Source organism: Pocillopora verrucosa, chromosome 9 (assembly GCF_036669915.1).
Source record: "Pocillopora verrucosa isolate sample1 chromosome 9, ASM3666991v2, whole genome shotgun sequence".
Lineage (NCBI taxonomy): Eukaryota > Metazoa > Cnidaria > Anthozoa > Scleractinia > Pocilloporidae > Pocillopora > Pocillopora verrucosa.
Genome location: NC_089320.1, coordinates 16,002,320 through 16,026,484, shown reverse-complemented (window position 1 = coordinate 16,026,484; position 24,165 = coordinate 16,002,320). Strand labels below are relative to the sequence as shown.

At 37.3% G+C, this 24,165-nt stretch overlaps 3 protein-coding genes across 3 annotated transcripts; 2 read left to right on the top strand and 1 right to left on the bottom strand.

Annotated features, from left to right (window-relative positions):
• Positions 1 to 174: 174 nt before the first annotated feature.
• Positions 175 to 3,683, bottom strand: LOC131779787 (protein misato homolog 1). The gene is made up of 3 exons (XM_059096385.2): positions 2,988 to 3,683; positions 1,855 to 2,133; positions 175 to 1,761 (listed from the first exon to the last, which is right to left on the bottom strand). The coding sequence occupies exons 1-3, from the start codon at positions 3,666 to 3,668 to the stop codon at positions 997 to 999; spliced, it is 1,725 nt and encodes a 574-aa protein (XP_058952368.2). The 5' UTR covers positions 3,669 to 3,683; the 3' UTR covers positions 175 to 996.
• An 87-nt stretch (positions 3,684 to 3,770) lies between these two features.
• On the top strand, positions 3,771 to 6,124 carry LOC131780318 (TP53-regulated inhibitor of apoptosis 1). Its single transcript, XM_059096933.2, has 2 exons — positions 3,771 to 3,982; positions 5,069 to 6,124. Exons 1-2 carry the CDS (start codon positions 3,836 to 3,838, stop codon positions 5,159 to 5,161), a joined length of 240 nt encoding a protein of 79 aa, XP_058952916.1. The 5' UTR covers positions 3,771 to 3,835; the 3' UTR covers positions 5,162 to 6,124.
• Positions 6,125 to 6,851: 727 nt separating this feature from the next.
• On the top strand, positions 6,852 to 23,818 carry LOC131780463 (polyphosphoinositide phosphatase-like). Its single transcript, XM_059097072.2, has 27 exons — positions 6,852 to 6,921; positions 6,999 to 7,097; positions 8,456 to 8,588; positions 9,190 to 9,244; positions 10,315 to 10,422; positions 10,550 to 10,600; positions 11,060 to 11,772; positions 12,580 to 12,680; positions 13,063 to 13,188; positions 13,540 to 13,579; positions 14,069 to 14,166; positions 14,467 to 14,600; positions 15,098 to 15,143; positions 15,454 to 15,524; positions 15,845 to 15,899; positions 16,820 to 16,909; positions 17,318 to 17,376; positions 18,123 to 18,197; positions 18,365 to 18,456; positions 19,176 to 19,320; positions 19,490 to 19,548; positions 20,062 to 20,227; positions 20,660 to 20,728; positions 21,384 to 21,543; positions 21,893 to 21,972; positions 22,240 to 22,311; positions 22,432 to 23,818. Exons 1-27 carry the CDS (start codon positions 6,862 to 6,864, stop codon positions 22,607 to 22,609), a joined length of 3,135 nt encoding a protein of 1,044 aa, XP_058953055.2. The 5' UTR covers positions 6,852 to 6,861; the 3' UTR covers positions 22,610 to 23,818.
• The last annotated feature ends 347 nt before the right edge of the window (positions 23,819 to 24,165 follow it).

Genomic DNA, 24,165 nt, shown 5'->3' with positions numbered 1-24,165 from the left:
AGTCTAAAGAATTCAGCCCTCCCAGAGTTCCACGCAGTTCGATAAGATCTTTTTTTTTCCTTGAATGTTTTTTTATTCTTTTTTCTTCTTTTTCACTCCCCCGACGGACGTCGCCTTAAAGATGGCACTGCTCGTAGTCTAAACTTTCCTTAAGTACATAACAAATTACCACGCCAATTACGGGTATTTTTCTGTAAATAAGTACCGTGAGAATGGGATGGCAAGTGAAACCTTTACATTCATCTGTTGGGGCAAAATCAAGGCTCAGCACTAGTATCTCGAGCTTTTTTTTTATTTGTAAATTAAAACACTTTATCATGGATTAAATGAATTTTGTAAAGCGACCCTAACTACCGCGCGCGTGCATTTCTTTTCTCGCGCTTGACGTAGATCTTTGTGGCGTACAATCCGTCGATTCAAACGTCATTTTTTCCGTTTAGTATTGAGATGTCTGCTACACTGATTCGCACAGAAAAACAATTCTTTTAACTGGCAGAAACAGTTCAAACTAATTTGTTCTTCCGTCGAAGACACAGAAAGTGGATAAGGTGGTTTTAAAGCCGGAGTTTTCCTACAGGGTGTACATCGCAGCCGACCGGTAAGATAGTGCGCAAACTTAGGAAGTCGTTTCATGTAGATTACAACAACCAGAAGCAAACGTCTATCGCAGTCTGAGACCTATAGGTAAAAATCGTGAGACGTTGCCAATTCCTAAAAGCCTTATCAATTTTCGTGGGAAAGATGCATTATTTCACCGAGGAGAAATTTCAGTCACTGAATCTAAAGATTTTGGTTTCACTTCATTGTAACATACGTAGACAGAGGAAACTTTCTTTAATTTAAAGATAAAAAGATTCTAGCACTAATTGAAACGCTTCCTTTTATTTGTTATTTTACCCAGGAGATGAGAGATTGCCTGGGATTTTCAGGCGAAATTTTCGTGGGCTATTACAACGAAGTGAATCTGTTCTTTAAAGAACTCTCTATTTTACTGTATCACGGGTTCACGTAACGCTGAGACAAACTAGTCAAATCTTCAAGCATTTCTTTAAATGTTTCTTCTTCAGTACCTGATTCCAAAAACAAATGATGCTTACTGATATTTACTCTTTTTGCCCACTGAATCAATGACAGAAGCATACTAGCGATGCCGGAATTTGTCTCGAGACGACTAAGAACACTTGTCTGACTCACTCGTACACTCTCTGGTCTTGTATATCCATCAACAACAAGTCCATCATTGGTTACTCTTGAGCCGAAAATATTTGGAAAAGGAGGCTTGACCATACAAGTTTGATTGACATTCCAACACACAGGTTGAGTCTGAGGGTGTAAATTTTGCAGAAATGTTTGAACCATTTCACTAGCAGTTGTGCAAACTTCAAATGGGTTCTCATGCAACACAGAATTCTGGGACTGGATGTTTTGTTGAGGTGTATGGGTGAAAGAAGCAGGGATGCCTCTTATGACTGAAGACTGAGATATAAGAGAGGAAGAATGTGAAATACCAGGAGTTACTGACTGAAAAAGTTCTGTTCCATTTCTACTCAGTGTAGAGCCTAGAAGGGACGACAAAGGAATAGCATCTTCTATGGGTAAAGGGAAAGTCAACGAGAGGCTGGCAATCTTTCTCTCTCCAAATGCCACACTATTTACAAAGCTGTTCATGTTGACTGCCTGAGGTGTGAGGAGCCGGTAAGGCATAGTGATTGTGTCCACACATGCTCCCAACACTGCACTGGTGTGGTATGACAAAGCAGGCTGGGAAAGAAAAACAAAAAAAATACCTTAGCAAACAATTGCTTATGAGATGATTACTGGTTCTATAATGCTCATAAAAGGAAACTAAATCACCTTGTAATCTAAAAGAGGAAAATCCCTGGCTTGTCCCAGGTGTGGCCACACCTCTTGAGCAAGTGACATAGGTACAAACAGATCACTGTTTAATGCCAACTGACCAAAACTCAGAGCTGAATTCAGGATTCTATGAACAGCATCTTTATGTGCTTCCTTGGGAAATTCAGTTGGTGTAACTCCAAATGTAAGAAACGATTTATTCCCATACTCATCTCTTAGGTCTTCAAGTAGCTGGCTGCTTATGCCACCAAAACCATTATATACATCAGAGAATATCTGTAGGAACAAAATATAAAACTGACATCAGTTGAGCAGACATTGCAGAGACCTTAAAGAAGTGTCTATAACTGAAGCTGGACACTTACACATTAACCCTTTAACTCCCAGAAGTGATTAACATAAAACTTCTCCCTACAATATCCATACATTCTTCAGGAAACAGGTAATCAGAACTAATTTCTCATAACTAATTTAAAAGGAAATGTGTAGCAGATACAGGAGAGAATTAACAATCAGATCTTGGGGGTTAAGGGGTTAAGCAGTGCAAAACTAACACTATAGTTTTCACTATGCTCAATCAGAACATAGGAAAATATCACATGAAGCCAAAGAAAACTTAAACTACAGACACATCGATGGCCTCAGGCACAGGAAAGTGTGAATGGCTGAGCTATGATTAGTTTATATCTAATTGATTGCATATGTAGCACAGGTTTTCTGAACTAATAACAGATGAAAGTTAAGCACACAAAAAGCTAGACAAGCACCAGGCTCCTAAGTGCAATTAGGCCGGATCACTGGTCAAGGGGGGCAGGGGTTGGGAGAGGTAGAAGGAAGGAATTGAAAAAAGCAAGAAAATATTAGGGGGAGGGAAAATGGGCAGTAGATTGTTTTCCTATTATCAATTCTGTTCCTCACTGAGAAGCAAGGACCCAGATTAAGGTTAAACAGACCTGGATTACAATCCATAAGGCGTTAAGAATCACTTGAAAACAGACAACTACCTCTCTCAACTTACAAAATCACTAAGTGAACAAAATGGCGAAATGATCAAAACTTTGGTCTGATAGCTTCCAGACACTCTATGGACCTCACCACAAATTCATTTTTCCAAGCGGTATAATTCTAACCTGGAATCCCTGTAGACTGTCACATTCCTCGACAAAGAAATGAAGATTGCTTTCAAACTCATCATAAAAGTGTTCATCTTTGGCTACAGACTGTCCGTATCCAAACACATCAAATGGACTAGTGCTTCCACCATGCAGGTAATCCCGCACAAGCTGAATTGATTTCGGATGCAAGCAGGTTCCTAAGAAGTCTGACCACACAGAGACATTTTTATCCAGGTCATAATACTTTTCTCTTGGGTTTTTATCGACAGGATCCTGATCAAGCGTTCTATTGTCAACAGAAACTTCTGTTTCGCGATCGTTCTCAGACTCCAGTACCGCTTCTAAGTCCATTTGAAATTCATTTTTAGGTTCTGGTTCTGATTCATGTACAGAAACTGCCCCTTCCCACAAGGTTTCGTGGCCGTCAGATGGAGTCTGATACAAAGTTCCATATTTTGGTAGATTTTTTAGACTTCCTTTCAAATCGAACACCAACAACCTTGGAGTGTAAGTTTGGTCGCCCTGTAAAGTTAAACCTTCCCTAAACAACACATCGTGGTTAATTTCTTGTTGAAATGAAGAACTAGGGTCATAGCAGAAGCTAGATTCTTGAATATTCCACCAGTGAGTACCGACAAAGTTGGAGTAATGACCAAATTGGAGAGTTATCACCTCTCGTGTTAGACTGCCCGCCATATTGTTACTAATCGATCCTTATGAGCAGCGGACCCTAATAACAACTAAAGCGTGAACATATGTTAGTATGCGAATCCGCAGAATGATCGCAGATTCTTCCACCCTCATGTTCCAGTATATCTTCGTGGATTTTTGCAATTAATTCATCCATACATATAAGTTAAGGAATGAACAGCGTTGGACCTGAGTGTAATGACTTGAAGAAAGAATACGATTCTTGCTTTAATGTGTGGTATTCGGAGAGCTTCCTCAAAGGTGACTACAAAAGTGATCCTTGTAGTGAGCTGCTCAAGAACTACAGAGCATGTGTTTTGGTAAGTTGCACGATATATTAAGATACTTAATATTTTTCCCTTGAAGAGAAAATATTTTTCCTAACGAGGGTAGACGAGTTATCAATGAATTCCATGAGTTCATCATCATCAACATTTTCTAATCAGAAGCTTGCCTCTCTTACATTACGTTGCACACCGAAGATTGATGAGTGGTAGAAGGGGAAGTGAAGGGGTTGGGGCTGGGGTGGGTCGAGTCCCTGTTTATAGCCACAATGTGGGCATGCGCTCCTTGGTATCCAATCTAGTTGCCCCTGGACCAGCTCACCCACGCCAACTCATCCATGCATAAAATCACTTTAACAAGCCAAGCTCATTACAGAATTAGTCTTGTTTTAAGTTAAGGTCAGATATCTTATGAAATGATAATAAAATAATTGAAGTTTCAACATCAATTTGTTGGCTTTATGCCGTTGCATTACAAACTGAAGTGTTTAGTATCTGGTATACCGTTACACATAAACACTTAAATGCCATGGACACTTTCTAACACCTTTGTGGAAATGTGGATATCTTCAGAACAACAGCTTTCAGTTTGTTTGTATCTTACAATTTCTTTTTGTCATGTATGTCATGTTACACTTTGATGTTGATGGATCAACTAATCCCCAAATTGATATTTTTCTTCTTTCTCATCACTTATCTGTTTGATCTTGTATTGATATTGTAAGGAGAAATTCTGTCTTGGTCACTCATGGGGGTTAAAGGGTTAATGACTGTGAATGACAAAAATCGTATATGTGAACTGCTGATTAATAAATGATTATGAGAAGGATCTTTGTAGCAATGACCACTACTTTAAAGGCAGTAGAAAAGAAATTTTAAGTGTGGCTTGTTGACTTGGGCGAGTTGGTCTATGAGCAACTCAACTGAAATTTTGCTCCTCTGATTTGATAACAAAGGTACTTTTATCACTTGCTAAACCAAGGCTCTGTTAGCTCAACAACAACATCCAATATTCTAGGCCATATATAGAGACAATAGTTCATCTCAAGTTATTCTTCCAGAGACTTAATGCTTGTGTGATATATTTCTGTGGTCCTTATATGTTTGTATCTCTTTCTATAGAAGGCCATCAAGGAGAAAAATATAGATCTTTCAGATATTGAAACAGATGTCCTTGGAACCAACAGAGAAAAGCAACCACCTCCAGAAAAGTAACCACCTTTCATAAAATCTTGCAAAGTCATCACCAATGTTAGCAGGTCAATGTAGTTATCCCAGACAATAGCCAAGAAACCACTTGTACTTGGCATGGAATCAAACACAATTATTTGGTAGCCTTCTGACAAAGTTTACCACATGATTAAGTGTTTGAAAGCTTGAAAACTACAGCTACCAGGCACTGGTTGTAGTCCACTGTCATCTCTGGTTAGATAACATGAAATTCTCTGTATGGTGTTTGGAGTGTAAAAACAGTTTGCTTAATTTGCAGCAAAAATGCTATTAACTTCTCTGTTGACTATTGGCCAGACATAATTTGATATGAATGTACTACAAGAAAAATAAAATATGATGGAACCCTGTTCAGCTAGTTTAATGATTACTCTTACATTCATTTCCTTTCACTCCCAAAGTCTCATTTTAGTAATTCTCTGTACTGTCTATAATACAATTTATCAACAAATAATCCCCTAATTTATAAATTTCCATATTCTCATTGCTTGTCTGCTTGAGATTGTATTGACATTGTAACGAGAAATTATTTCTTGGTCACCCTTGGAAGTAAGGGGTTAATTTGAATACTTTGGAATCAAAAAGCGAAGTTTTGCTCTTTCATAATAGTCATATATCAGTTTTCCACCTTGTGCTGGCCAGTCAATTTAAAACCAGCTGTTCAGATGTTTTCACATGGCATACAACTCAATTTTTTTTAACAGATGTTTATAGGCCAACTCTCCAGGATACAGGAAAAATATCCCTGTTATCACCATACAGTAAATACTAGTTTTGAATTTAGGGACAGATACAAATTTATTTCTTGCACCATCTTGTGTTTTTTATTCATAATAATTTGTAAAATTTTTAATTTCATGAATAGTTGTGAAATGTAGAATGAACTTTACTTAAAGCAGTAGTAAATAATAGGAACATTTGTGAATAAAATTGATCAGCTAATCAATTCTGTGAATAAGGCTGAAGTCTAACTTTTCCAAGGTGTGGTGTAGTTTGTGTTGTTTTCAAATCTAAGGCATAGAATGTTTCTAAGAGTAAGAGAAGAACAAAAAAATGGCACACAAGGTAATGCTAGGGGGATCACTGACATTCTTATAACAATTTGATGTCTTCCATCATCTATTACCAAACAGAAGAACCAATCAAAATGCATGTATACTTCAGGTTGTCATATAAATAGGAACATTTCAACCCAAATGGGAAGGCTTTTTAGCTGTTTTGGTCTGCAAAAGAGTAAAGAATTTTCAAATTGAAAATGGATTTAGAAAGAGGCATGATTTGGTTAAAAAAAATTGAGACAAGATTTGGAGAACGTGGACAGCACATCCCTGCCAAGAATATCAAGGAGTGCAATTTCAACTTCCTGAGCTATGTTTCCACCTGTACACTCGTTGTTCACATTTAAAAACCAGATGAGAGCAGGCGGACTGAAGACTCGGATTAAACCCCCCTCCCCCATTAGACTATCTTTTTCATCTTCCACCTAAAGTACCCTTGAGGATTTTTGAAAGTACAGATATCTATATATATATATATATATATATATATATATATATATATATATATATATATATATATATATATATATAAGTGAAAGAATCAAAGAGGACGCATCGATTCTCTGTTGCGGAGCGGAGCCCGTGAGAGACCTGGGATCTAATAATAACATTCATCAAGATATCAAGATGGCGGACCTCTACTCAATTTGCTGCACCCAGCGAATTGTACTTTACGAGACGAAAGCGGTAAATATCATATTTAGGATAAGAGATAAAAACCTAGTTATATGTTATAATAACAATTTTTTTCGTCCTTCTTGCAGAGGTTCTTCCTCGTTGGCTCGAATAATGCAGAAACTCGCTTTCGTGTTTTGAAAATAGATAGGACTGAACCGTACGAACTGGTATTTTTCGACGATAAGGTTTGTCTCAAAACAGTTTACTTTAGGAATTATTTTAAGTAAATAACCCATTTATGAACGTCATCACCCTAAGCGACTCAAAGATCCCGTGCGTTGAAATGATATGAGTGATCAAAATCAGAAATCTCTTTAACTCTTTCACTACTTTGATCTAATTATTAACTCTCCTTACTCTCTTCTGTTTATTTCTTCGTGTCTAAGATATTTGTGTTAGAACAATCTATACCCTCCTCCCTTAAGATAATAGTTCTCTTGTCCAAAACCCAGTCACACAGAGTATGGCAGGTGCTTAAACAAGTACTTTTTTAAACCTCCATTTTGCATGCCAAAATCACGATATCTCTTTGAGATTTTGCACACCAAAATCACCAGATCTCTTTGAGTTCTGCCATACTCTGCAGACTATTTCAAAACAAGAACACAAGTCTCAAATGTGATTGGTTTCAAACAGACTGATTTGAAAGGACAGTTCACCCATCATGGATTGGACAGAACTGCAAATCACAACAAATGTAGATGTTCATGGGTCAAATTAAAATTCATCAAATATTTTGTGTTCTAATTCAAAAAATTTGCACTTGGTTTTTGCTCATGAGTATGTTTTGGATTTTTTTTTTTGAAAGGAAATCATTATGATAATTGTTATGTTGATTTTTTGAACCTAAACACTTCCTCTGTGGAACATGGTCTAAAAGTGTAGTGTTTGTTATGTGGATGACTAGAATTTGAAAAACCACTACTGCTATGTGTAGCTATGATCATGATGTTGGTGGTTGAACCCAAAAAACTGCTGTTGCTTTGCAAGGTCTTCAAGTGCAATGATTATCTTGTTAGTAGTTGGAACCTAAACATTGCTTTTGTTGTGCTTAGTCTACTTAAACAAATAGATTGTATGTTGCTGTGCATCTGTTCAGAAATAGAAGGCAGATGAGCCGAGTGCGTCTCTGATTTTCCTTAACCTCATTCATTAGTCTTCTTTGATCTATTATTGTACTAACCCACGGCAACATGGAGTCTATTTTGTATGGTAAAAAAGCAAAATGTTATGGATGGTGATGCCATTTCAGTAGATCATGAACAAGAACCAATCAAAAATGTATGTGCAATTCAGCTTTTCATATAATGTGCAGTGATTATGTTGTCAAGTTGGAACCTTGACACTGTCACTGCTGTACATGGTCTACATTTGTAGTAATTAAAATGTTCAAGTCCAATTCAAATGTCCTGTTTGAACAAGAAATGGCTGTATGAAGTGGACATATAATAATTAATGACAGGTTCCCTCTTAGATATTGGAGCTGAATGGATTTTGTCTTAAACTGCGTCATGATTTTATTTTATTTTATTTTTCTTGTTAGGTTGAGTACAATCAAAGGCAGATCAAGGATTTGTTGTCCATGATCAATGCTGGCAATTTGCCAAATAAAAACAAACCACATGAGAGTTCAAATAAAGGTCTACACAGGAGTATATCTGCTTATGGTATTGTAGGTGAGTCTTAATCTTGCAAGATTATTTTTCTCTCAACTCTTTCACCTCTAAATCCCTTAGATCTCAATATTAATTCTCTTCTCTATCTATTAAACATTTCTTCCAATTTAAGTTCTGAGAATTTGTCATGAGATCAAACAAACAAGAACTTCCATTTGATATTTGTCTTTAGATCAAACAAACAAGAACTCCCATTTGATCCCTTACCTCTGTTCTTGACCTCTCTTCTTGTATTAGTAAGATTGGAAGAAATTTCTTCTTGTCTGACCCAGGGAGGGAAAGACCCAATATAATAGATGAGAGTTGTTATACCAGGCATGACAGAGAGAGTCCTAGAATAATGAATAAGTCTTGAACAACTCTGTACTTGGTACAGACTGTCTTAGTTAAAATAAATTAGTCTTTGTGAAGTGTTCTTGGGCAACCTACTATAATCTCACACTAGGAGTCTGAAAATGTATTTATTGTAAGGAAAACAGAGCAGAATTGATATTAACTGCAGCTCCAGGATTGTTTGGGCCACTAGGTTTGAGAACAGACTATTGCACTGTACAGTTCAGTATTTCTCCTTAAACTTATGTGAAGTGGATATTCTTTGCAGGATTTGTGAGATTTCTTGAGGGGTATTATATCATATTGATCACAGAGAGAAGGAAGTAAGTTTACTTGTTAACCTTTTACACCCTTACATTAATATCGATATTCTCCATACTCTTTTGTATGGATTTCCTTTGGTACTGACAAGGAGAATTTGTTTAACAATCAAAGTTTTCATCATCATAATGAATGGTTAGGCAATATTACTGGAAAGAGAATTTGATGCTTGTCACTCTAAGGGATAAAGGGCTTGACTGTAATTTGCAAAATGAAAGGAAATGAAGATCTGTAATTTGAAAAAGGAAATGTGAAATGTGAAAAGAGAATGCCTGTTTCACTGACTGTTTTCCTCAAGCTCATTTTGATGGTATATTTTGGAGGCAAATTTACTCAAGTTCACTTGAGGTAAAGTTAGCTTGAGTTTCAGTTTCTCTGTGTCAAAAGGTCACACCAGTCTTTGTGACCAATATCAAGGTTAAAAACTGCAATACTCAATTATTATTCCATTAAAATGTTTTGGTATGCAAATCAAATCATAAAAATTCTTGAAGCTTAAGAATATCAAAGAGCTTGAGTCAGTTTCATTTACCCACCAAACATGATATTTCATTTAGAAACGTGCTGCATACACCTTTGGCAGCAACATCTTCTAAGTGTATGTCTGGTCATTTTTCAAATTAGAGATTTTCATTTTGATGGCTTATTGGCGCAATTCTTCTTAGCCAATGCACTGATTCATTCCCAAACTTAAGGAAGATTTTGCAAACGACATTCAAGAGATTTTACATTTTTCACCTTCGCGAGTTTGCATAAGCAATACACACTTATGGTCAACTGACAAATTTAACCTTATGGCTGGTGGGTTTTTCCATGGGGATTCTCGTTTCACAAAGTACAGATTTACATTTTGCAAATTACAGATTTTCATTTCTCAACTTACAGATTTTCATTTTGTTTTGCAAAAATTACAGTAAACTGTTTAAAGAGCTCAGTTGTGCATGAAAAAGTTAGGTTAAAGAGAAATATGAGGTGTTGTCATGATTGTTTTACTGAATTTTGGCTTAACCCAGAAATGCTTTTTTGATTTAACTTAACTTTTTAAAAGAATATGAAATATTACATTTTACAGGCAGGCTGAGATTGGAGGACACAGCATCTATAAAATTGAAGATACAAAGTTAATTCCAATAGCAAATGAACTCGTCAGACAGAAGTTCCAGCACCCTGATGAGAGCAAGTAAATGTTGTTACTGCAAAAACATGAAAACATGTTTTTTTCTATTTCCTTTACAAGCAGGCCAGTGGCAGTATTATGATATGAGTAATTCTTGAAAATATTCAATGAGTACATTCTCTTTCTTCAGATATGTCAAGATCTTTCAGAATGTTGATCTCTCTAGTAACTTTTATTTTAGGTATGTAAAGCTCTTATTCTCTTTGTAAGTTTGTATTTTGCCAAAGTAATCAAGACAAAAGAGACCACTGTTTCTGTATTGAGTTTTATATGTTATTATTATAATAACATGAATACAGTCATAAGCAGGTTTAAATCTACAGAGGAATGTACATGTCGGGGTTCAATTTTGTTCCTGTTTTAAATATTACTAAACCCAAAAAAAAAAAAATAGCCTAGAATAAAAAATCTAAAACCAAGGAAAAAATTGAACTCAACAAATAAATATACACATTCTTCTAAGCAGCCATTACATTTTGTAACAACTTTTTCTATTTCTTAAAGGCATCTGCATGCACAACCATCAACTATGCTTTTCATGATTAACGATCTGACCTAACGTTGTCTTTGATCTTTTCCTGCAAGTTTGTCTTATTGAGTGGTCAATTGGTTCCAACTTTTGCTCTTTATTGTGTTATAGCTACAGTTATGATTTGACTCATAACCTCCAGCGTCAAATGGCTCCCATCATTAATCCCCCAGCTTACTCTAGTACTGCACATTCATGGCAGGCTTGGGGACTATGCACTCACTTAGACAAAGAAACAACACAAGATGCATGTGCTTTGTTAGCTGTGCCAGAGGGCACAAAAGATAAATCTGATCCTCAGAATGCCAATGAAAATGGAACACATGATCAAGCTCTGGGCGGGAGTAAAGAAACTGGTGAACTAGCAAGTGACAAAGGTGCAAGTGATGTGCAAATTCAAAATAATGATGGGATCACTGAGCAAAGTGGAAATTTTGAAACTTCAGATACTGTGATATCCAGTGCATGTGATCAGAGGAGTGAAATAACAGAAGTTGGTACCACAAAACAAGATTTTTCTGCTGATCATGTTGTTGCTTCATCATCAAAAGAGATTCAGTCATCACCAAAGAAACCAGGACAAGCAACTGATTCTACACAGAAACAAGAGCTGGCAAGGGACTCTTGTGTCAGTAAAGATGAAAGAAAAGTTCCCTTTTGCCCTGACTGTGAGAAATTGAGGCAAAAAAGAGAGAGGCCTTTTTTGAGCAAGAGCAAATCATGTAGCAAGTTTGTGTGGAACAGATATCTGCTGAAAGGTTTTGAAGGAGCTGTCCACTCTGACTGGATTCTGCACATTGTGAATGGCTTTGTTGGACAATCTGGTATCCTTTCATTTATTATCAATAATTTTGGAGAAATATCAGATGTTCAGATATTGAAGATAATTATTGAATCAGATGTACACATGAAGGAAGGAACAGCATATTAGCGAGCTTTTCATCCACAGTTTGAACACAAAATGTCTTCTACTCTTGCAGTTAGAGCTGCTGGAAGAATGTAAGAGTAAGGTGAATAGGCTTTAAAGATAGCAGATTTGGCCTGGGTAAGGGATTTTATCTTTTTAAACTTTAGGCTTGTAGATCAAATCATTAGTCTTTGATCAGTTGTCCAAATTAGAGAAAGTGAAAAAACCTTTAAAAAGTTTGCTAACTTTAAGACCCTGACAAAGCCTTGATCTTGACAGCTTAGGTATTTAGTGTTTTTGTTGCCACAACCCTGCTGTCTCAAACACCAACAACTACCGAAAATCTTCAGGTGAAATCCAAACATTGTTTAAAAAACAGGAAAATATACATATATATATATATATATACACTCAGTGTGATAAAGTTATGTTGGATGGCATAAAATTAACTCAGATGTAGTTTTTTTTTAAAAAAATGTTGTATTCTTACATTGGGCCAAAAGGAAGGGTATGTTAAAGAAGTAAGCTAATGTTCTAAATTTGGAAAGGATCAGCTCAAGTGAGTCAGGAAATATCTCTTTTGTTTGATGATGTTTTCAGTGTGGTTTGCCCTGTCCATCATTTCAACAACAAAATTGATGTATTGCTGTTAGAAACATAAATATGAGTGAAAAACTACAAAATCTGTTGATGCACCTTTAACTTGTGATACATAATACTTCAGATATTTGTGTGTATGGTCGGCCCATATATGTTACACTGATTGCTCGAAGGTCAAAAGAATTTGCTGGAACTAGGTTTTTAAAGAGAGGAGCTAATGATGAGGTTGGTACCAAAAAACTGTTCAATGCTTGAACACCTTCTCACTATTTTAGAAAGATTTTTGTTAATGGAGTCAAGGGAAGTAGTGGTCCTATTGCTGATATGGTTGACTCAAAAAGTTCCATGCTTAGGGCTGGTCAGGGTGGTTGCATTGTGTTCCTGGGCAAGACCCTTGGCATTATTACTTCTCATCAAATCCTAAAGTTTTCAGGCTTCTATTCTACAATTACTTATTAAATTTCAGCTCACCTGCGAGGAGCATTACTTTCCTGGTCAGATTTTTTTCAATCCACAGTTTAAATGAAATTTATCTCATAAAAAATTGAGACTTCACCCTCACAGCCCTCAAGATTTACAGTTGATTGTTTTTTTTTTGTTCTTTTAGGGAAATGTAGCCAATGAGGTTGAAACAGAACAAATTGTTCACGATGCCTCTGTTTTGTCATTCAAGAGTGGAAGATTTACATCTTATGTTCAGCTCAGAGGATCCGTTCCATCTTTTTGGTCACAGGTACAATGATATATTTTGCTTCACCACCATTCAACTCTTGTTCCTAATTTTTGGGCCATTTCAAATGATCTTTTTTGTGCCATTTAACCCTTAAATTCCCACAATTGATCAAAAGAGAATTTCTCCTAACAATGTTAATACAATATCAACCAGACGAGTGATTCATATGAAGAAAAATATCAATTAGAGGATTATAAGTGGATCCAATTTCAAATTCTCTGAACTAACATTATAAGAAATGTATGGCAGATACCAAGGAGAACTGCTGATGAGATCTTGGGAGTGAAAGGGTCAAGATTGACCATGTCTGTTGAACATCTTCTCTAATTGAGAGAGAATTTATTTTTTCAGGATGTAAGACAAGTAATGGTGCCTAAGCCACAAATAATAGGTGGGTAACAATCAAGTACATGACCTTTATTTTCACTTGTACACAGTACTTGTGTAGTAATTATCTAAATTAGTTGTCAGTGATTCTGGTGAAAATCACAGTAAGATTTGGGTCTTTTTGCAATTGCTCTATGATGTTGATCCTGCTGTTTTTGAGAGATACTTTGTTCAAAAATCATCGCTATGTTGATTTTGTATTTGTAGGAAAAATGTTGGTTTATGGTTCAAAAGGTCTGTGATAGAAAGCCAATTAGAAGTTGTGCAGTTTGCTAGCTCTTTAACCCCCATGAGTGACCATAGAGTGGAAGGGTTGTAAGACCTTAAAGCCTCATTGTAACTGACCGTTTGAATGAGTTATATGAAACCGTGCATGCTTCATGTCTGTGTTCAAGCAGTTGTGATTTGTGATGATTGTTCTTTTTCATTGTTCAGTTATATTCGGGATTAGAGTTTCACTTGTCTAACATAATGTGTGCTGTTTTATTTTAAGTTGATCGTGCAGATCCATTCTGCTCGGCCGCTGGGCAACATTTTAACCAACTTCTTAGACGGTTTGGTTCTCCTGTGGTCATTCTTAATCTTGTAAAGGTGGGTTATATACTTTCTACGTCTTAAGTGTTGGAAAGTCTGCACAACACGTAACTGCATTTCCTCGAAAAAGCACCCACATTGCAAGAAGCACCCTTTCCCGAGCAAGAGTAAATAGTGTTGGAAAGTCCGCAAAATACCTATATGTAAAGGACGCTATACTTAAATCCCTGATTTTACGAGCTTTCGATTTTCCCGAAAAAGCAATTCATATCAAATAAGCATCCGTTTTTCTCTTGTTCGTGAACTGTTAGAGGTCTCTTTCCAACATATAACCTATGTATACTTCTTATTTTATAGAAGAGGGAAAGGAAGCGACACGAACAGATTCTCAGTGAGGAATTGGAAAGAGCAGTGACGTATTTGAACCAGTTTTTGCCATTACAACATGCCATAATATATAAAGCGTGGGACATGGCGCGATACAATAAGAGGTTGGTTCAAGGAGGGAGTTTTGTTGTAAAATGTGTGTTTGGTGATAATGATGGACAAATGTTTACTCGTTTGTCTCTCGATTAAGAGTCGCTGTCTAGTGTATAGTCTGTATGTATGTTGGCCGTACTGTACCTCTGCTATAAACATTGAATTTACTTAAAAATAAAGGAGTTAAGTTTCTCAAGAAACTGAGGTGACGCGTCGGTGGAGAGTATAACAGGGTAATTTGATAGTATCAAGTGGGTTGATAACGTAAAATGGCCACCGCAAAGAGCTTGTGGACCGTAAAGATGTTGTGGATGTTGTTGTTAAAGTTATGTTTTTTCAGTCTCTCGCAGTAACTTTTAGCAACCCCAAGTCACAGATACCACCAAAAATACCCGACAAGTCACAATATTGTTGCACCTTGTGTGATTACTACATGCCTACTCATTTCTGCTAAATTTGAGCTTATCAAGTTGCTGAATCAAATAATTGCTGTGTTTTTCTTTTACAGTAAAGACTGTAATGTCATGGAGAAATTGACTGTCATAGCTGATGAGGTTTGTGTTAAAATAATAATAATAATAATAATAAAGCACTATTGACTTCTTAAGTTTAGTGGTTGACTTGTCATCATGCCTCCTCGCGCGAGAGGCCACTTAAGGCTATTAAGTTAAATAACCAACCATATCTTTTCCACTCCATTCCTTTGACTGTATTTCAGTCTGTATGCGTTTTCCTCTCCTCCGCTACAGTTTATTATTAATGCCTTATTCATCAATTGTATGTTCTATTTGAATTCTGACTGAATGAGTGATAACGTTAAATGCCTCCTTTTGTTCTTCCTAACTATGAGTAAAACTGTTTCAGGTTTTCAAATCCACTGGCTTTTTCCACAGTGGACAGGAATTGTATTGCAATCAGATAAGAAAAGATTCAAGGTATGAGTCTTCTAGACAGACAGACAGATAGATAGACAGATAGACAGACAGACAGACAGAAAGACAGATAGATAGATAGATAGATAGATAGATAAACAGACAAACAGACCGACAGACGGTTAGATAGATAAACAGACAAACAGACAGATAGATAAGCAGGCCAGCAGACGTACAGATAGACGGACAGACCCTGGCCCACTTTTAAGATTTTTCAGAATAGCCACATGCCCAAAGTATTCTATCTTAGGTCAAAGAGTCAAAGCTTCAGTTTAAACGTTCCTTTTGTGGAAATTTTTGAAGATGACAGTACTTTGTTCTAGGTTTAACGGTATGTGTGGCACTGGATACTCTGACGATTGTCTGGGAAGGGAACAGGTATAGTTTATAATTGTCATTTGCTTTGGCTATCTATAATTAGTGTTGGTATTACTTGTTTAATTACGTTACTCATTGTGCGTGCTTCTTACAGAGTTGAATTTTACATATCCAAAAATTACCCAAACCTTGATCAGACTTTTTTTTTCAGTATTCTTGTCTAAGCTCATTTACTCAGTTTTATTCCGCTTCCAAAACATATAGCAGTTTTCAAGATCGTCGTAAGAAATAAGAACTTCGGATCCATTGGCTTTGCCGAAATCTTCTTCGTTTTTGTACTGGAACATTTGCACAAGCTTTTCAACAAATCAAATGCATCATTAAACCAATCCTAACCGTTTACACACTAACATCAGTAGCCATTTTTCTTAGTAATTTTCTCACGAAATTTCCTATGGTGCTGGCGAGTAGAACATATGTTTAACAATCCAGAACTGATCATTTCCTTTATTCTCGTGACCTTAATGTGAGCATGATTCAGGGGTGATATTGTAAAGAGAAATTAGATGCTAGTAACTCTTAGAGACCAAAGTGTTACTTTAAGGCAGTTGGCTTCTTTCCTCCCAATAACATCCACATTGTACTTTTGTGCATTATTGCCTTTGTGATTAGTTCATCTTGTCGATAAATGAATTTAGTCTCATTTTTCTTTAGTTCAACTCTTTGGATATATTCTATTAATTAGTTGCCAGTGTGCACCCTGTTTTGTTATTGTTTCTAGTAGTGTTACTTGCAGTTTACATTGTCTTGAAAACGTCACTTGGGATACAAATTTTCTAATCTATCTCAAGCTAAAGCGTACTTACGTTTGCACGTCATGATAAACTAAGAAATGACAATGTACAGTTTCCTTTTTTTAAATGCCAAAATATCATGTCACCAAAGTCTGCTTACAGCGTGATTTTTTTTCTCATCCTAAGAATGGTGTACTCCGGACAAACTGCGTAGATTGTCTGGACAGAACAAACACTGCACAGTTTATGGTCGGTAAATGTGCTCTTGGTTTTCAGGTGAGTATATTATATTGTGATGAAATTTCAAAAGTTGAAACAGTGTGTGGGCGGTGTTCACCTACAAACTGCTACCACGTTCACAGATACACCACTAAAACGTTGACAAAGCGTTTACGTAATTTCTCTGCAAAATGTTCACACGTTCACGGACACACTGTGTTTAGAGGCGCATTTGGCAGTGTGTCTGTGAACGCGTCGTTAATGTGTCGGGGAATGAGTTGATGTTGTCGGTAGTGATCGTTAATTCGTCAGTCACAGATTGTTAGATTTTAATGAGTACACTGAGCTCTAGGGACCCAATAATTTGTATTTAGATCTTGATTAACAGCCTACATCCCTGTAGCTAAGATTACCTGCTATCACACGGTTACTATACGCTATAATATCCGCTGCTTTTCTTTCCAGTTGCATGCGTTAGGAGTGATTGACAAACCGTTTCTTCAGTTTGACTCCGATGCTGTGAGGTATGTTTGATCATTTCCGCCTTGTTTAAAGCACTGTGGAATAAAATACACTCTGAAATTACTGCTTATTTCACCCTTTAACTCCCATAAGTGATCAAGACAGAATTTCTCTTAACGATATCAATACAATATCAAGTAGACAAGTGATGGGAATAAAGAAAAATATCAGTTAGGAGATTATAAGTTGATCCAATATCAAATTCTCCAAACTAACATCACAAGAACTGCATGGTAGACAGTTAGGAGAATTGCTAATGAGATCTTGGGAGTTAGAGGGTTAAGTACTTGTTGAGGAAAACGTGCTGGCTCAATTCTTAGCACGCTTGTTTTTGGGCAATACACCGAACCCTTCTTAGTCCCCCCTCCCCCTCCATCCAGGGCCCAGTTGTATAAAAGGTGGATAAAGCTACCCAACGGATAAATCGCCATCCAGCGGATAAGTGATAGCAAAACGTATAGCGTTATACACAGGATAGAGATTTATCCTGTGGATAGCGTTAACCGACCAACCGATCAACCGGGGCCAGGAGTATAATGAGGTATACTATCAAATTAACAGAGGGTCCAAGAATTGCTTTCTACTTGGTCGACGAGTGACCTATCAAAGGAAGTTTTACTATAATTGTTCATAGTTGTTTTATCTCTCTAAAATTATCTTGAATAGGCCTGTTCGGCAGGCCACTCTGGTCCTGAAATGTAAACTATTTGTAACCGTTGTATTGAAGTATTTTGCCTTGTTTTTTCAGGATTTTGGAAGATCTTTACGAAGCTCATGGCGATACTCTTGCTTTACAGTATGGAGGATCCCAGCTTGTGCACGGGTGAGGCATTTGTAATATGAGCAAGAGAAATCGTATACACCATTGATAGCAATGCACGTCAATCCAGTAGACCAATAAATATAGTGAGATTGACGCTGCAATTGGTACCTGAATTCTCTCCATTTAGCGATGTGTTTTTCCTTATCCCACGGTCCTTGTCTTCTCAGAATTCGCACGTATCGTAAGGTGTCGCCGTTCACTTCTCACTCAAGGGATATAATGCAGACAGTATCTCGCTATTACAGCAACGCATTCACGGGTAAGAGAACTCTAATTTGCATCCAAGTTGTTTATCGCTATATTTTTTTCCCTGTCATCTTAGCATGGGTCTCTTCATGGAGCGCGTTTCGTTTGAGTAATCACAACGGCCAATTAAAGGAAAGGATTTATTACTGGAAGGGAATGGGATTCAAATTATAGCGGAGCTCGCAGAACGTAGCCCCATAATTATACAAGATAGCAGTAACCCATGAAGCCAAAAAAATTTGGATGTACGACCCTACAAGGTGCTACTTTTAACATGCGTGGTCAACTGTACAGCGGGTATGCCAACGCCACGGCATTGTTCAGTAGTCCAGTGGTCAGTGCACTGGGCTCCGAGTCAGACGACCCGGGTTCTAGTCCTGGCCGGGGGAAGGCGTTGTGCCCTTGAGACGTGCGGGAAAAAAAAAATGCGAGCTCCGATTTTAGGCTTGGCTAAATGTATATATTAAACTGCTTGAAGCGCGGGAAAACGCGAGTGACCCAGTCGTCATTGGTTTTGTTTTGTATCTGATTGGTCGAGAAAATTGTACAAATTTCTGAAGCAATTACAGCGTGTAGTTCAAGTAGACTAATGCAACAAAATGGCCCTTTTACCAATATGGCGTTTCTTCGAAATTTCAGCTGTGCCCTCCCCCTACCCACAACCCTCTGCTTGTTTTTTTTAATAACATCAGCGCATTATTTTCTATTTGTCTCTTTGCTGGCCCTTTGCAGATGCTGACAAGCAACAAGCCATGAATCTGTTCCTTGGGATATTTTCACCGCGACAGGAAAAACACAAAATTTGGGAACTGCCTAGTGATTATTATTTGCACCACAACACAACATGGGACTTGAGAGCGTCCAAGAACAGAAAAAGGTGATAGAGCTTAAAGCGTATTCTGATTTTCTGATTAAGAGTCGTTAGATCAAAATAATAGCGTTGTTTTTGCTCATCTGTTTTGTTTTGTTTTGCCTTTTTTGTTTCGTTGCTTTGCGTTCTGTTAATTTTGTTGTTGTTTTTTTTCTTCGCGTTTTCGTCTCTGCAGTTATACCAAGTGGTGGGATCAGGCTGTGGTCAACTCTTTGCCCCACCCCACCCCTGATGGTTTGTATACTTTTATCGTACTACAGTGAGACATTAAATGTATTATATTAGTCAAGTTAAATACTACCATGTTTTAATCTCAACCTTTCCATTCCTTGATTTGAATTCATTGGAACTTTTCCTCACAGTGATTCAAGAGGGCGGTATCATGCTATTTCATAACTTCCTTGGTACAACTGCGAGATAGTGTCAAACGACTCTGTTATGTACACGTACGGGTTTCTTTTAATTATCATTGAAGAAAATAAGCTGAATTATTTGATGCGCAAATATAGTCGAAGATTTGCAAAAGAAAACTGTCGTCTTCTTGTCACTCGCGCGTTGGGATGTAACGCAGTGCTGCGTGACACCCCAAAGAATCATGGCGAAGGACAATAATACAACTAGAGATGAAATTGGGACGCCACAGTACGCGGAATCTACCGCACACGAGTTGGTTTTTTCCACTTGCGCGCGACTTCGCCCTTGAACTTTTGCGACGTCATTGTTAAATCTATAATAACAATTTTGCAGAAACGCCACTGGACGACGCAGGAAACAAGGAACAAAGGGAAGACCCCTGGCAGTGCTCAGACTATGCAGATCATGAATCGGTAGATATGTTTTCAGAGTATTATCACCCGGATAACTTGACCGTCCTTGAGACAGTGTATCCTCATCGTATGCAGAAGTCTTGTAGGTAAGCGATCAAAGTATGGTATCTCATTAGTGTGTCAGTTCAATCTCAAGTAAACAGGTTTTGAGAATAAGGAAAATTTATTCTTATGTGTATTGTTTACAGCCTCTTCTTTTCCTGAAGTCTAGTTATTACCTTGATTTGTCGCCAACTTCGGGAGACTCTTTGGAAGGAATTGACTGGGTCTTTGGTGTGTGTCTGTGTTCTACAATGCGCAGTGTAACGAGCTCCGGGGATAGCAAGAGGGAACCTCACAAAGATTTTTGTTCGATTGGACTTTGGTTGAATATATACTGAATGGTGTTCGCGTATCTTCGTCGTTCTTCTTGGAAGCTAGATCTTGTCCTGATATTTAACCTGAGAAAAAGTTTATCGGAAATTAACGGTGAATGTATAATGGACAATATCAAAAATAAGAGCTGTTTTTATTTTCAGGGATTTCATGCCACCAACTGCTCACAATCATAGTCCCTTTGTAGTTAGAGCTCCTGCAAAGTCACCTGGGTAAGTACTCGACGGACATCCAATTTGTTTTAATTCTCAGAGTGATATTGAATCTAATGTCGAAAGTAATGCGAATAAAATAAATAGAGAAAATATAAATAAAGTATAATAAATACTTGGACTTAACTGCTCCCTACTCTGTGATTGATCCAGAAAAAGTTGCGCTTTCTATCCAACCAATCAGATGCATAGCTAAACCAATTACAGGTTGGTTACTCGCGTTTTCCCGCGCTTCCAACAGTTTACTTGTTTTACTTTGAGTTTTATTTGGCTCCGTGTGATTTTTCTCCTGGTTCTGATTTGCCATTTTGATTCTTTTGGTTTTGGTTCTCTGACACTCAACTAAAATGCTTTAGGCCGTTTACCAAAATGGAGGCTACAAACTTAAGCCATTATGTAATTATTGTGCAGTGAACAGTTTAAGTAACATCTCCGATGATTTCAGTGGAGTTTCAATTGTCAATGTCAGAATAGTCCTGGAAGGACTGTTGTCTGAGTAGTGAGGGAAGTCTCAATACCCTAAGTGGATGTCATCATCCGAGCCAAGTAAAAAGTGTAATTATTTACATGACATTTTCACTTCCTCCTAAAACCACGTTGTTAGTAATGGTGATGATAACTGTGAAGATGAAAAAAATTGATTTCCTTATCATAGCCGACGCCCTGTCCCGACTCGTAGAGCGGTTGGTGCTGCTCCTGAACCGCTCAGTGTGGAAGACAGCTCCGATGACGGCTCCAGCTCAGATGATGACAGTTCAGCCATATCTCTTCTGGAGAGGATTAACAGCACAAGCACTTGTGTTGTCTCTTTTCAGGTGTGCTACAGAGATTTTACAAGGCGTTCACACTTTGAAAAATTTGTGCAGGCTTTTGGATCCCAGAATACACTGAACATCGAGCATCAAATAAAAAAAAATTGCGCCAGCGTTTATGAAATTTTGTTCTTAAATATGTTGATCGCAAGCATTGACATTTCAAAATGTGCCTTCTTCAATTAATTGATTGATTGATTGATTGACAGGTTAACAGAATCTAGATATTCGTTGCTGGTGATGATTGACTGTAAGAAGGAAAGAAAGAAGAAAACCATCTAGTTAAACAAACTGCTCATGGAAACCTAATTACTGTGCTAACACTTAGTAAATTTTTTTTTCCTCTGGTTAGGAGCTGTTGCCATCTATGCAGGATATATATGGTGTTGGACTGAAGGAACCCAAGGATCGAAGTATGGAGGCTTACCAAAGGTACTTAAGTTAACAGATAATTTGGTTTTATCAAGTTTAAAATGGAAATTGACTGCCGTAAAGAGTTTATGAAACTAACATCGCCCTTCGTCGAGCGAATGACCTGTGAGAATTTGAATTAATTGTAAAATATCTGCAACAAGCGCGAAAATAAGACCTGTGTTTCCATTTGAGTTAATTTCCTGAGTTTTAAATCCATGTTATCGTGATGATTCCTGAATCAGTATATTTATAAGAAAATCTTAATCAAGGGTTGTTTTTATGCAGGTTTGTTCAATTTGGAAAGACTTCACTACCTGACAAGGAAAATCCTGGAGTGAAACACATCCATTACAATTGGTAAATAATTTACTTACGAACGGTTAACTTATTTTTCACAAATTTTTTTTCTTACGATGTAAACTGCGATGGACGGAAAGAAAACTAATAAACTAATCATCTTGTGTTTTGTTGGTTTAGGGAAGCACACAAACCTTTTGCGTCGGACTGTAATCATAAAGTTAGACTGCCCACAATAGACCGTCCGTCGGAGGCTTTGTACACAGCATACGTTCATGCTGGACAAAATGGTCGCTTTTGGACATCGCCAGTCAGTGTTGACGTTTATAGGAAATACGTCAGTAAGAACTACCAGTGAAATCCAACAAAAATTTAGGGCGGGTTATTTAAACAAAGTTTAACCGTTGTTTAACAAAACCGTGATCTAAGCCATCTTCAATTTAGCCGAACCTTTTATTCGAACATTTTTTATGTGGACAGTGTCAATAGGGCCGAAAGCTAATTGTGGAAAGACATTTATTTAATTAATTAACCCTCTCATAGGGGATCCCTGAGGCCCACTGATTTCGTAAAACTGCGGTTTGGGTAGGATCTCATCGAAATAACCGGCCCTTACTCCGCAGCCGCTTTCCAAGATGTTACGCAACACCTCGCGTGACATCACTCAGAACGGATGCTAAGGAGACCAACAGATAGCTTGTTTTTGTGCTCTTGATGTTTACAAATTTAAAGATTTTAATAAATGAGTAAATGATTTCGCTTTATGATAACGATCTACCGTAATGAGATTAGATATTGTAGTGTATTGATTATAGAACGCGTGCTCTCGTTTGTCGATTGGTGGGTTAACATGAGAAAAAATAACATGGTTGTGACGTTTAAATCTGTGCACATTTTTGAGAAATAGGTCATAAAAGCATTATAGGACTGTTCTTAGCCTTATCCAAATACGCAACATGAACAAAAATTTTCGAAAGTTATGCAAACCCTCGACTGGATCTTGGATTCGCTAAACTTTCTTGAATTCTTCCAACTCCTCTCGCGTTTAGGTGAGGCTATATCAACACGGGAAAGTCCTCTACCATGTCTAATGCTCAATTGTCGATGAATCGACAGTTAAGATAATATTTTTGTAAAGGGATATTAAGGGGAAGCAAGATCAAGGCACTTCTTGAAAATTTCAAAGGTGTGAAATTAAATTAATCAAACCTTTGCATAAATACGAAAAACTGATATTCATGTTTACTGCAATTCTGTCTTCAGCGAACATGGAAAATGTTACAGAGAACATTATCTTACGTATAGACACATGATGGAGATTTGAAATAAAAATTTGTAAATCACTAGTTTGTCTGTAAGTTTTTAAAATGTTGGTAAACTTCTAATATAAACAGCAACTAATTAAACGTGATTAGGTTGTTCTTGGTTGCTTTGCTTTATTTTCTTAGTTGCTTTGTAAGTTTTAGTTGGTCTGTAAGTTTTTGATATGTTGGTAAACTTCTAATATAAACAGCAACCAATTAAACGTGATTAAGTTGTTCTTAGTGGCTTTGCTTTGGTGTAGACGTTCCCGCAATGCTGTTGGCCGCGTATGCTAGAAGTAGCTCGTTGTACGTACGGTCGTACAGTCATACTCTACCAAATTTTGATGGGTAACTAGTACTTTTTACAAGTATGGGGCCTCGTGGCGTTTGAACTTGACGCTCGATTTAAGCTCCGCTATTGAAATCATATACGTGCCTCGAATAGCCGAATAAAACAGTTCCTTCGTCTGTAACATGTTTCGTCGACACTGATGCAGATTGGAAAATAGCAGCACCATTTTAACTCGAAATCAGTGTCCATGGAAAAGAAACACAAAAAAAGTACCAGGAAGTCATGGCAAGCCCAAGTTATAGGCTTCTGTAATGACTT